The sequence below is a fragment of the Thalassophryne amazonica genome, chromosome 12 (genome assembly GCF_902500255.1).
Source record: "Thalassophryne amazonica chromosome 12, fThaAma1.1, whole genome shotgun sequence".
NCBI lineage: Eukaryota > Metazoa > Chordata > Actinopteri > Batrachoidiformes > Batrachoididae > Thalassophryne > Thalassophryne amazonica.
The window spans coordinates 62,002,371-62,015,726 of NC_047114.1; the positions used below are offsets into that span (position 1 = coordinate 62,002,371).

General features: G+C 49.5%; 1 protein-coding gene across 2 annotated transcripts in view; it reads left to right on the forward strand.

Annotated features, from left to right (window-relative positions):
• sema6ba (sema domain, transmembrane domain (TM), and cytoplasmic domain, (semaphorin) 6Ba) overlaps positions 1-11,668 on the forward strand; it is a 96,400-nt gene extending 84,732 nt beyond the window's left edge. For both annotated transcript variants that reach the window (XM_034182395.1, XM_034182396.1), the window contains exons 16-17: positions 7,954-8,015; positions 10,212-11,668. In XM_034182395.1, coding sequence (XP_034038286.1) covers positions 7,954-8,015; positions 10,212-11,197 — 1,048 coding nt within the window. In that variant the 3' untranslated portion in view covers positions 11,198-11,668. The remainder of the gene's footprint in view (positions 1-7,953; positions 8,016-10,211) is intronic.
• The last annotated feature ends 1,688 nt before the right edge of the window (positions 11,669-13,356 follow it).

Consider the following 13,356-nt stretch of genomic DNA (forward strand, 5'->3'; position numbering starts at 1 on the left):
GCGCTGCCGCCTCACAGGAGCAGCCGGGGTGACAGCTGACACTCATCACCTGTGACAGCTGTCACCACTCATCTGATCTGCATCGGTATATCAGCAAGACGTCATCTCCACCACTTTGCCGAGATATCGTTCTACCTGAAAGGTAATATCCTCAGCCTGACTGCTTGATAGAAAGCCTTTTTGTTGTGATTTTTGTGAGTGATAACAGACTTTTTCTCCAACGAGAGGTGGAGGTAGCTTCCCTGCCGTGCAGATTGCTGGGTGCAGACGCACCCACGTTTAATTGTGTTTTTGTTCCTCGCCAGCAGTACCAGGTCCGACACGCGGAGGCAGTGGCCACCTGGGAGTTCGGGACTTGGCGGCTCCAGTATTCCCGGGGTCTGGTGGCGGAGGAAATCGTGTGGTTCCGGTTCTGCTTTGGACAGGCGTCTCCTATCTTCGAGCCTGCCCACACGACACCTTGTAATTTGACCTTTGATCTATTGTGGAATCTGTTGTGTTTGTTGTGCACGTTCGCAACAGTAAAGTGTTGTTATTTGACCTATTCTATTGTCCGTTCATTTGCGGCCCCTGTTGTGGGTCCGTGTACTTACACTTTCCCAACAGGATATCTCGGCCAACGTCATGGATCCCGAGGGGCGTCAACCGGCTGTTGAACGGCCAATGGAAGAACAGGGCGCACAGGCGCCCGCAGGAGGAATGATCGGTGAGTTGCAGCGGATCCTCACCGTTTTCACGGCTCGGTTGGATTTAATGACCGAGCAGAACGTCCTCCTTAACCGCAGGGTGGAGGCTCTCGCCGCGCAGGTGGAGGCGCGCCCTCAGGGCGCTGCTGCGGCTCTCCCTCCTGTCGACCCTGTGCGTAACAGTGACGTTCCACTGGTCGTTCAACGACCCCTCCCACCTTCCCCTGAAGCATACATAAGCCCTCCAGAGCCGTACGGAGGTTGTGTGGAGACGTGCGCGGACTTCCTTATGCAGTGTTCGCTCGTCTTCGCACAACGTCCCGTCATGTACGCGACTGATGCTAGTAAGATAGCTTATGTAATTAATCTGCTTCGCGGCAAGGCACGCGCTTGGGCTACAGCGCTTTGGGAGCAAAATTCACGGCTCCTTCTGACATATGATGGGTTTGTGAGGGAGTTCAGAACAGTGTTCGATCATCCAAATAGAGGAGAGACCGCTTCAGCCGTGCTGCTGTCAATGAGACAGGGGCGCCGGAGCGCAGCTGCTTATGCAGTCGACTTCCGCATCGCGGCTGCGAGGTCCGGCTGGAATAACACTGCCCTCCGCGCCGCCTTCGTAAACGGACTGTCGTTGGTCCTGAAGGAGCTCCTGGTGGCTAAGGACGAACCGCGGGATTTAGACGGGCTTATTAATCTCGTTATACGATTAGACAATCGGTTAGAGGAACGCCGTCGGGAGCGAGGCGAAGGACGTGACCGGATACGCGCCGCCCCTCTCCCTTCCGGGTTCGAAAAGGGGCCGTCCTCCCCACGCTCCACAGCCGCAGCGCTTTGTGGGGCAACAGCTCCCCCTGCTGACGTTGTTAGGGAAACGCACAGGGCCAAAATGGGGAGGCTGATCCGTGGAGAGTGTTTTCTCTGCAGCTCAACAGAGCACACACAGAGAGACTGCCCCAAACGGCCAAAACGTCAACACTCGCCCTTAGAGACTGGGCTAAGGGGGGGTCAAGACATTCAAGTGAGACACACACAAATTGCCACACGACTCCCAGTCACAATCCTGAGCGGGGATTTAACCCTTCAAGCCCGAGCACTGGTGGACACGGGGTCAGAAGGGAATCTGCTAGACAGCAGATGGGCAAAGGAGGTAGGGCTCCCTCTGGTGGCGCTTCCTACGCCATTGCAGGTGCGGGCACTAGATGGCACCCTCCTCCCTTTACTCACACACAAGACACCACCAGTAACTCTGGTGGTGTCTGGAAACCACCGGGAGGAGATTGAGTTTTTTGTAACTCCTGCCACCTCCCGCGTGATTTTGGGCATCCCATGGATGTTAAAGCACAATCCCCGGATCGATTGGCCGTCTGGGGTGGTGGTTCAGTGGAGCGAAACCTGCCATCGGGTGTGTTTAGGATCCTCGGTTCCTCCCGGTTCCCAGGCTAAGGAGGAGGTCAAAGTCCCGCCCAATCTGACGGCGGTGCCGGTTGAGTACCACGATCTTGCTGACGTCTTCAGCAAGGACCTGGCACTCACCCTTCCCCCGCACCGTCCGTACGATTGTGCCATTGATTTGGTTCCGGGCGCTGAGTTCCCGTCCAGCAGGCTGTACAACCTCTCACGACCTGAGCGCGAATCAATGGAGACCTACATCCGGGACTCATTAGCTGCCGGGCTGATCCAGAACTCCACCTCCCCGATGGGGGCAGGTTTCTTTTTTGTGGGCAAGAAAGATGGCGGACTTCGTCCATGTATTGATTACAGGGGGCTGAATGAGATTACGGTTCGCAACCGATACCCGTTGCCATTATTAGATTCCGTGTTCACCCCCCTGCATGGAGCCAAAATCTTTACTAAACTGGATCTTAGAAATGCGTATCACCTGGTTCGGATCCGGAAGGGAGACGAATGGAAGACGGCATTCAACACCCCATTAGGTCACTTTGAGTACCTGGTCATGCCGTTCGGCCTCACCAACGCCCCCGCGACGTTCCAAGCATTAGTTAATGATGTCTTGCGGGATTTCCTGCACCGATTCGTCTTCGTATATCTAGACGATATACTCATCTTTTCTCCGGATCCTGAGACTCATGTCCGGCATGTACGTCAGGTCCTGCAGCGGTTGTTGGAGAACCGGCTGTTTGTGAAGGGCGAGAAGTGTGAGTTCCACCGCACCTCTTTGTCCTTCCTGGGGTTTATCATCTCCCCCAACTCCGTCGCTCCTGATCCGGCCAAGGTTGCGGCGGTGAGAGACTGGCCCCAACCCACTAGCCGTAGGAAGCTGCAACAGTTCCTCGGCTTTGCTAATTTCTACAGGAGGTTCATTAAGGGCTACAGTCAGGTAGTTAGCCCCCTGACAGCCCTGACCTCACCAAAAGTTCCCTTCACCTGGTCGGATCGTTGCGATGCCGCGTTCAAGGAGTTGAAACGGCGCTTCTCGTCTGCACCCGTTCTGGTGCAGCCCGATCCTAGTCGCCAGTTAGTGGTTGAAGTGGACGCCTCGGACTCAGGGATAGGAGCTGTGCTTTCCCAGAGCGGGAAGACCGATAAGGTCCTTCACCCGTGTGCCTATTTTTCCCGCAGGTTGACCCCGGCCGAACGGAACTATGACGTCGGCAATCGAGAACTCCTTGCGGTGAAAGAGGCTCTTGAAGAGTGGAGACATCTGTTGGAGGGAACGTCCGTGCCATTCACGGTTTTCACTGACCACCGGAACCTGGAGTATATCAGGACCGCCAAGCGGCTGAATCCCAGGCAAGCCCGCTGGTCACTGTTCTTCGGCCGTTTTGACTTCCGGATCACCTACCGTCCCGGGACCAAGAACCAGAGATCGGATGCCTTGTCCCGGGTACATGAAGATGAAGTCAAAACGGAGTTGTCGGATCCACCGGAACCCATCATCCCGGAGTCCACTATCGTGGCCACCCTCACCTGGGACGTAGAGAGAACCGTCCGGGAGGCCCTGGCACGAAGCCCGGACCCCGGAACTGGGCCGAAGAACAGACTTTACGTCCCACCAGAAGCTAGGGCTGCAGTCCTGGACTTCTGTCACGGCTCTAAGCTCTCCTGTCATCCAGGGGTGCGAAGAACCGTGGCAGTTGTCCGGCAGCGCTTCTGGTGGGCGTCCCTAGAGGCCGACGTCCGGGATTATATCCAGGCCTGCACCACCTGCGCCAGGGGCAAGGCTGACCATCGTAGGGCTTCAGGTCTGCTCCAGCCGCTGCCCGTGCCCCATCGCCCCTGGTCCCACATCGGCCTGGATTTTGTCACGGGTCTCCCGCCGTCCCAGGGCAACACCACCATCCTCACGATAGTGGACCGATTCTCCAAGGCGGCCCACTTCGTGGCCCTCCCGAAGCTCCCGACGGCCCAGGAGACAGCGGACCTCCTGGTTCACCACGTCGTCCGGCTGCATGGGATCCCAACAGACATTGTCTCAGATCGCGGTCCCCAGTTCTCCTCGCACATCTGGAGGAGCTTCTGCCGGGAACTGGGGGCCACGGTGAGTCTCTCATCCGGGTACCATCCCCAGACCAACGGGCAAGCAGAACGGGCCAACCAGGAGATGGAGCAGGCCCTGCGTTGCGTGACAGCCGCGCACCCGGCGGCCTGGAGTACCCATCTGGCCTGGATCGAGTATGCCCATAACAGCCAGGTGTCGTCAGCCACCGGCCTCTCCCCTTTCGAGGTATGTCTGGGGTACCAACCGCCTTTGTTTCCAGTGGTTGAGGGAGAGGTCGGTGTGCCCTCGGTCCAGGCCCACCTACGGAAGTGCCGTCGGGTGTGGCGTGCCGCCCGTTCTGCCTTGCTGAGGGCCCGGATGAGGTCAAAGGCCCATGCAGACCGTCGGCGGACCCCGGCCCCTGCGTATCGGCCAGGGCAGGAGGTGTGGTTGTCGACAAAGGACATCCCCCTCAAAGTGGACTCCCCCAAGTTACAGGACCGTTACATCGGTCCCTTCAAGATCCAGAAGGTCATCAGTCCAGCCGCAGTGAGGCTTCAGCTGCCGGCCTCACTGCGGATCCATCCTGTATTTCACGTGTCCCGAATCAAACCACATCACACCTCACCCCTCTGTACTCCGGGTCCGGCACCGCCTCCTGCCCGGATCATCGATGGCGAGCCGGCTTGGACTGTGCGCCGGCTTTTGGATGTCCGTAGGATGGGCCGGGGTTTCCAGTATTTGGTGGACTGGGAGGGGTACGGACCTGAAGAACGCTCCTGGGTGAAGAGGAGCTTCATTCTGGACCCGGCCCTCCTGGCCGATTTCTACCGCCGCCACCCGGACAAGCCTGGTCGGGCGCCAGGAGGCGCCCGTTGAGGGGGGGGGTCCTGTTGTGTGGGCTGCTGAAGAGGAGGTACTGCTGGCCCACCACCACCAGAGGGCACCCTGCCTGGAGTGCGGGCTCCAGGCACCAGAGGGCGCTGCCGCCTCACAGGAGCAGCCGGGGTGACAGCTGACACTCATCACCTGTGACAGCTGTCACCACTCATCTGATCTGCATCGGTATATCAGCAAGACGTCATCTCCACCTCTTTGCCGAGATATCGTTCTACCTGAAAGGTAATATCCTCAGCCTGACTGCTTGATAGAAAGCCTTTTTGTTGTGATTTTTGTGAGTGATAACAGACTTTTTCTCCAACGAGAGGTGGAGGTAGCTTCCCTGCCGTGCAGATTGCTGGGTGCAGACGCACCCACGTTTAATTGTGTTTTTGTTCCTCGCCAGCAGTACCAGGTCCGACACGCGGAGGCAGTGGCCACCTGGGAGTTCGGGACTTGGCGGCTCCAGTATTCCCGGGGTCTGGTGGCGGAGGAAATCGTGTGGTTCCGGTTCTGCTTTGGACAGGCGTCTCCTATCTTCGAGCCTGCCCACACGACACCTTGTAATTTGACCTTTGATCTATTGTGGAATCTGTTGTGTTTGTTGTGCACGTTCGCAACAGTAAAGTGTTATTTGACCTATTCTATTGTCCGTTCATTTGCGCCCCCTGTTGTGGGTCCGTGTACTTACACTTTCCCAACACTTTCTAACAAGAGACTACGATCCACCGTATCAAATGCCTTTGAAAGATTAAGAATTAGTTCAAAACAAAACATTTTAGAATCCAATCCCTCAAACACATCATTTAAAACAGTAGTAACAGTACTATGTTGCTTTCTGAAACCAGACTGAAAAGGGTTTAAGATATTGTATGATTCTAGATAGTCCTTCAATTGATCACAGACCGACTTTTCAAATATTTTTGCCAAAATGCATAATTTTGAAATAGGTCTGTAGTTGTTCACATTTGAAGGTTTGCCTCCTTTTAGCAGTGGGAGGACAAAAGCAGATGTCCAGACTTTGGGGAGTTTGATCGTGCTTAGGCTCAAAGTTACAGGCTCAGCAATCAAATCAGGAGCCAACTTAAAAAAAAAAAAGAAATGGATCCAAACCATCAGGACCAGCACATTTTTGGGGGGGGAATCCAGCATCTTCAATGTCCTACAGTCCTCAGAGACTATTTAGAGCAGTTTTTTTAAAGATCAGTGTCGAGGAAATTGAGCAAATGCCCTGCTTTAATGAAATGTTCATTAAAGTAATCTACATGGCACATTTATCACTCACATTTGTAGAATCTTTGACTAAGAAATTGGGCAGCTCACTAAGAGACGTAGCACCAGAAGCAGATCTCACAATCTTCCTGAAGTTTTTGGGAGCTTTTAAATTTTCAGTGGTTTTGGATAGGTATAATTCAGATTTAGCCTTCTTAATTAAGCGGAGCTGACAAAAAGCTATCCAATCAGCCTCTGATCACTAATCTTTGATCCTTATTTGTAATGTATGATTCTCACCACAGAGATTATGTTTCTATCTGCCTGCCTGTCTGTCTTGTCCTATAAACAGGATCAAAGCAGTCAGAATCAAGTGACAGATCCTGACCTTTGATCTAGCTCTTTAAAAAAAAATCAGGTTCAGCGATGATATATCATCGATTCAGGATATATCATCTATGATTCAGGATCAAAGAAGCAAATGAACAAATTCACCACTTGAGTTTTGCTTCTTGACCCAAAATTTATTTCTCCACCACATTCCTTTGAAATCTCCTCATGTCCTTTTGAGATGGCCTCCTGAAAAACAAACTGACACACAGATGGCTCTGAAAACACAGCCCACTTGGTAATTGGTAATTATGGCTTTGTGGTCAAAGAAACCTGGTTTGAAGCCCAAGGGTCATCCAGTCTGCTGAAGTGTCCTTGAACAAGCCACTAAATGTACTCATCACTTGAGACCCAAATGTGTTAAGGAAAGGAGAAGAATGCTGGTTATTGCAGGTTCAGAATAAAGGTCATTTCTGTTACAGTGCATCAAGCAATGATTCAAAATACAACTGCAGTATTCTCAAATATGATGAGTGTATCAGACGTGACTGTTTGTTCGACATACACATCTTTTTGTCCCAATTTTGTTTCCATTTCATAGTTTTATTTTCATCATAACCAGTAAATTTAGTAATTGTGTTTGTTGAAAGTATCTCATGAAACTACACAGGAAATACAATTGCGAGAAAAAATATGATCCCAAATCCCTGAATTTGATAAGAACACACACACAAAAACTATTGTATGCTTCTTTCTTTATTTAATTACTATTATAAATGCACATTTTTGCACACATCGTCTTCTATTCATACCAAAAATTAAATGTTTTGCAATGCAGTTGTATCTTCTCCACAAAATTAAGTGTGTAAAACAATATATTTAGGTTATTAATTTTTGTGTATTTAATTTAAAAGATAGTAACACTTGTTAACATGTTCATTAGTAATTTTAGTGCTAATATTTTCTGTCTCAGTACATAAAATACTGGCATATTTATAAAACCAAACATTGCAGCATCATTTTCTTTGACTGCTACTTCCTGTGTGCCCTTGACCTCTGACCTCACTGAGGGACAGCCAGTCGATAGGAAAATCAATAATGTTAACAATATGGTGTATCCCATTATAAGTAACTTATGATTACCAGCAAATTTTGAATGCATAAATAGACATATTCGTATGGCGTAACACATTAACAGCAGCATTATAACATGTTAAATCGATTAGAAATGGTTGTGGTTCAGTTTTTTGTTCCTCTGTCAGTTATTTGCAGCATTATCTATTTTTCTTACACACATAAAGTCATATAATGTGTTGAAAACACAGCCCTGTTTTAATAACAGCAAGTGTTTTTACTGTATGAGTCGTGTCATTTGGCTGAATTCTTGTGATCTTCTTGTGACTGCAGGCTTCCTTTTCAACAAGACGTGGAGTATGGAAACGCCACCTCCCATCTCGGAGACTGTGACGGTAGGCAGCAGCACTGTGGTGGACTTGTGTCAGTCTCCGCCTAGTGGTCCAATACCTCATTACAGAAGTTCTGACAAATGTGTTTTTAAGATTAAATTAGTAGAAGTGTATGATTTCCTAACAAAAAAGGAAAAATCAATGTTACCAGTGAGTCGGGCATGAATTTTGTCTCCCAGAGGTCAAAACCAATATGAGGCATGTTGTGAAAGAGAGCGATCATGCATTATGGGGAATGTGTCGTCATATATATATATATATATATATATATATATAGTTTCAATTTATTTTCATTTATATAGCGCCAAATCACAACAGAGTTGCCTCAAAGCATTTCACACAGGTAAGGTCTAATCTTACCAACCCCCAGAGCAACAGTGGTAAGGAAAAGCTACCTCTGAGGAAGAAACCTCAAGCAGACCAGACTCAAAGGGGTGACCCTCTGCTTGGGCCATGCTACCAGCACAAATTACAGAACAATTCACGGACAAAGAAATACATACAAGAAATGCTATTGGCGCACAGGACAGGAGGATCACCAACACGAATGCAACTCCCATCTCTGGATGGAGCTGCACCTTAAACAGAGAGAAAAAACAGAATCAAGCATCAAAAAGACAAAAAAATACTGTATAATTTGCCAGCATTAAACAACAAGAAAAACAGAGAAATACTAAGGTGATCGCCGGCCACTAGCTCTAAACTTCACTAAAAGACCCAGACCCAAATGCCTATCTCGGCTTTCAATGCTTACCAGTCGAGTGAGTTATAAGAGAAATTGTGGAGAGCTGGGCATGTCCGAACTTGTCCTCTGGCACGCCGAAACGGAGGCGTTCTTTGTCTCGCTCGAACAGCGAATCGGTTGTGACGCGCGAAGCCTCGGCTTTCCATGACAAAATCTCTTGTTAAAAGTGAAATCTGCCAGAAAATGGTTGATGTCCAGCTCTTGTGATAACCAGAGAAAGTGCACACGACGGTCCCAGCTCCACACAGCCATCCATTTAGAAATGATCCGGTGGTTCGTGCCTGTCGTCGCGGCTCAGAGCGTGGCGCGCCGAGCGCCATTGTGGGCCATCCTTAAAGCTGTAGTAACAGTCCTTATTCTCTGTGTAGCCCATAAAATTTTCACCGAAAGCCAGATACATTTTTAGAATAGTTTCCAGGTGCCAGTCTCTAACAGCTTCTGAAAAAATTCTGATGGAAAAAAAAACCCCAAATCATTCCGCCATTTCCAGACAATGAAAATCCGACGACGGGGCGGGACCACTCCTTCCACAAGGCGTGCTCACAGGCGAAAGACGTCACCGACAGGCGTGGAAAAACTCACGCATGCGCACAAGGGTTCAAGCTTGTCTGACGTGAAAACATGTGAATCAAATCCATATAGTTTAAAAAAAAAATAAAAAGGTACGATACTTTATGGACAGACCTCGTATAAATGGAAATAAACAGATTAACATGAAATGCTACTTTAATTCATGCTGAGATCTAAGGATTTGAGCGCCTCTCTTTGAACCTTCAATGTCCTAAGCTTTACAAAATTGAGAGCGGCCTCAAAAAGTAATTTCCCCTTAACCTGGATTTCATCACATGTGTTTTGGTCCTTGCAGGCACATTTCAGAGCCTTCAAATCCACTTAGAAAAATATCAGGTGTGAGGAGAAAAACAGTTGCAAGTCTCGTCGGCCTGATTTGTTTAGAACAGGCACGTGGGCTTCCTGTTCTTTAACAACTGATGGGTGGAGAAGTGTCTGATGCCAGGCTGCAGGTCTGAGAGGCTCTAATCTGAGCTGCTGTGTGTGCAGATGGGAATGATTAGATTCGGGTGGAAACATTGAGGTAATGCTGTGTGGAGAGACTCTCTGACCGGGCTGCAGAATGGAAAGTGTGAGGAGAGGAGAAAAAGAGAGTCAGCTGCTGCGGTCGGAGTTGTACTGATGACAAGTGCAGGCGTCCCCGAACCTGGAGCCTGTGGAGCCTCAAGGCCAGGATGGAGAGGAGCACAAATTAGGAGTGTTATTGTAGTTATTGATTTATATGGTACATTATATCCTTGTAAAGGGAAAAGCATTCCACATTGCTGGTGGAGTTGTGCTGTAGGTAAGGATAATAATTTTAAAGTAGACCCCGTGGACAAAGGGAAGCGAGGATGTCTATGCCACTAAATGTCATCTTCATAATGGTGTCTGTATGTCTTTAGGAATTCTGCAGCAGAGTTTGCTGATTGAACCGGAAAGCCTCGTCTCCCTCAACCTGCTGGTGGCGTCGGCAGTCTCGGCGTTCACAATCGGCGCTGTGCTTTCGGGCCTCGCCGTCTGCTGGATAATGGCCCACAAGCCCACCAACCGCCGCCATGGCAACAACCCTCAGTCGTCCATCCAGCGCCGTGAAAGGGGCCTCCTGAGCAAAGGTGGTGGAATGGGAGGCTCCGTGCTTAGTGTGACACGTCAGGGAGGCAGCGATCGCCCCTGCTCTCAGGGCGGGGAGACCCTTTTCGTCATGCCCAATGGCTGGGTGAAGTCAGGGGAGCTTGACCCCGGTTTCCTGCCAACGCCCGAGCACACGCCCCAGCAGAAACGTCGTGGCTTACGACTGTCTGATTCCAATTCAGGAGGCTGGGACACCAGCCAGACATACCTGGGGGGAGGCTCGGTTGGGCTGGGATCACCCTGTCGTATGCCGCCTTCTGTCTACCTGACCACCAGACTCTTCCAGCAAGGCGGCGGCATGAGGCACAGTAGTGAAGGTCGAGGGAACGATACTCCACGCCAGCACTACGTCTGCCTGAGCAAGCAAGAGAAAGGAGGTAAAGGGACGCCCAAAGCCCCACTCAGAAAGTCTGCAGGCGAATATGTCTACCCTATGACCCCCCAGGACTCACCTGAGCGTCGGAGAGTGGTCTCCGCACCCAGCGCCCCAATGGAGTACGGTGAGCCACTGCCTTTGCGCTGGCCAGCCCAGGAAGGATACATCCTCAGCAGCCATGGCATGGTCCCCGTCCCCTTGCCTCCGCCCTCCATGGCTGCCCCCAGTGGCCAGTCTTACATGTCCCAGCAGCACACCCCTGGGCTGACAAGGGCTCTCCTGCGAGGGGCCCTAGAGCGTGGAGAGCTGGGGGAGTTTATGGATCTCAGTCAACTGATGAGTAAGAAGAACTGCGGTGACAGGACTCAGCCTGGCCCCTGACTGTCCAACAAACAAACGGGATAGATATCCCGTGATCCACATCTCTCAGCCTCTCTCATTCTGCCTGTTCCCCTCCGCCTCACTTCTATTTTCCTTCTGTCTTTATGTCACTGTCATTCCGTCACACTGATCCCCCCCCAAACCTCCATCCCCATGCTGGGTCCTTCTATATGACTGGCTGCTGGGTCTGCCACTCATATCTTGGCTCCAACTAATTGGTCAGAGGGACTGAGGTTGTTGCTGTGTCTGCATTGCAGAGCTGCCTCCCTCTGCCGTTACTCAGCGGCAGCAGGAAGCGAGAGAAGACAGGATGAAGAGGGAAAAAAAGAAAGCAGGATGAGGAGCAGAGTGGATACGAAGCTTTGAGGCAGGTGCACGCCGCATCGGGCAGCTCAAAGATAAACAGAGGCTGCACTCAAATACTGCTAAGGCAGTGTGTGTATGTGTGTTTATTCCTCCTGGAAAACATTAGCAAGACTTCCACCCATCTGTTCACCACTAAATTACCAATTGGTCCACTTGCCAACTAGGTGCTTGAAGTAAAAATGCAAATTCCTGACATGATGAACGGAACCCAGCCTGAACATTCAAGCTCAAGGTAACTGATCAGACAAACACAGAAGCCAGTTTGACTGAACTCAACGAAACTGGTGTTTGTGTGCGCACACGTAAATGCAGCATGCATTTGTGCAGGTGACAGCGGACATATAGTGTGGGTGCGCCACACGCCACTAACCTGTCTCTTTGGAATATGGGACTGTAACTTATGTCTCTGGAGCGCAGACTACAGGACTGAAAAGTCAGCACTATTTCTGCCAGCTGCATGCTCTCTGTAATGACGTGCCGGCATGTCATCTGTCCATTCCTCTTGTCCTATACCTCCATCTCTCCATCCCTTCCACTCCATGTGTGCTCTTTAATGACCAATAATTCCACTGGGACGTCTGGTGCAGTGCAGTGGTGCACAGAAAGATAACCGCCCAGACTGAAGGAGTTTTTTAGAGGATATAAAATAAATGAATGAATATACAAACATCTTGTTTTTCCACCTAAAGCATTTCCGCAAATATGTATTTATTAGGAACACTGTCTGGTTTTATTGGCTGAAACTGTTCCTTGAGCCCACATGGGTCAAAGTCCAACAAAAGTGATAGAGTACAAAGTGACAGCTAACGTAGTGATGATTTAAACCACTGGTTTAACTCAAAGCCAACAGGGGTAATGGAAATGTACCCAGCAGGCAAATGGGGCTATATATTCAGCCCATCAAAGTGTCCAAGACCCTGAAATGGTCTGTACGTAAATCCACACAACATGGTTTTAGCAAGCTGGTGATGAGATTTAAAGACATAAAAAAGACAGATAAACAAGCAAAAAAAGCAAATGAGATTTGATTAAAACAGAGCTGCGCAGACAGCACATTATAACTAACCACCCCACTTGATTTTCATTCTCATTCCCAATTTTAAAGGGGTCATATTGTGTGAAATCCATTTTTATCTACCTTTGACAGTTAAATCTATTTGTGGGTTCTTGTTTAACATCCTCAAAATCCCATGATTCTGTACCTGTGCTTGTGAGACCCAGCCTGCGAGAAGTAGAAGTGACATCCGAAATGCCTCGTTTCAGACTTCTGTGACATATGGATGGATGGCTGTACTTGGATGAATTTGCCCCCTTGGTTTACACAGATCTTTACCACTCTACTGCGGAGCAGTTGGTGGCGCCATACCTTGCTTCTGCTTTGCCTCCATTGCTAAACATCGCTAGAAAACATTAGCTGTATTTCAGACTTCAAACTGTTTGTATAACATTATTGGATCAACTTGAGGATTAAGGACCCTGCTCGAGGAAATTTTAGTGACATAAGGAGAATGAGACACCTTCTCCACTCACATTTCCTTGTCTGGTCGGAAGATTTGTTGTTGCACAGTTCTGGAAATTGAAAATGTTTATGTCCATAGCAATACCTTTTCATTCATTGTTGGCACATTCTTAACTCTGCTCAATGCTCATTTATTACGTGTATAAAGTAGGGATTGCAAAATACCACTTTTTCATGTCCAATACGACACCGATACTGGAACCTTCAGTATCTGCAGATACCGATACCACTCCAATATCATTTCTTTCTATCTTAAAATAAGTAACCTGTTAAT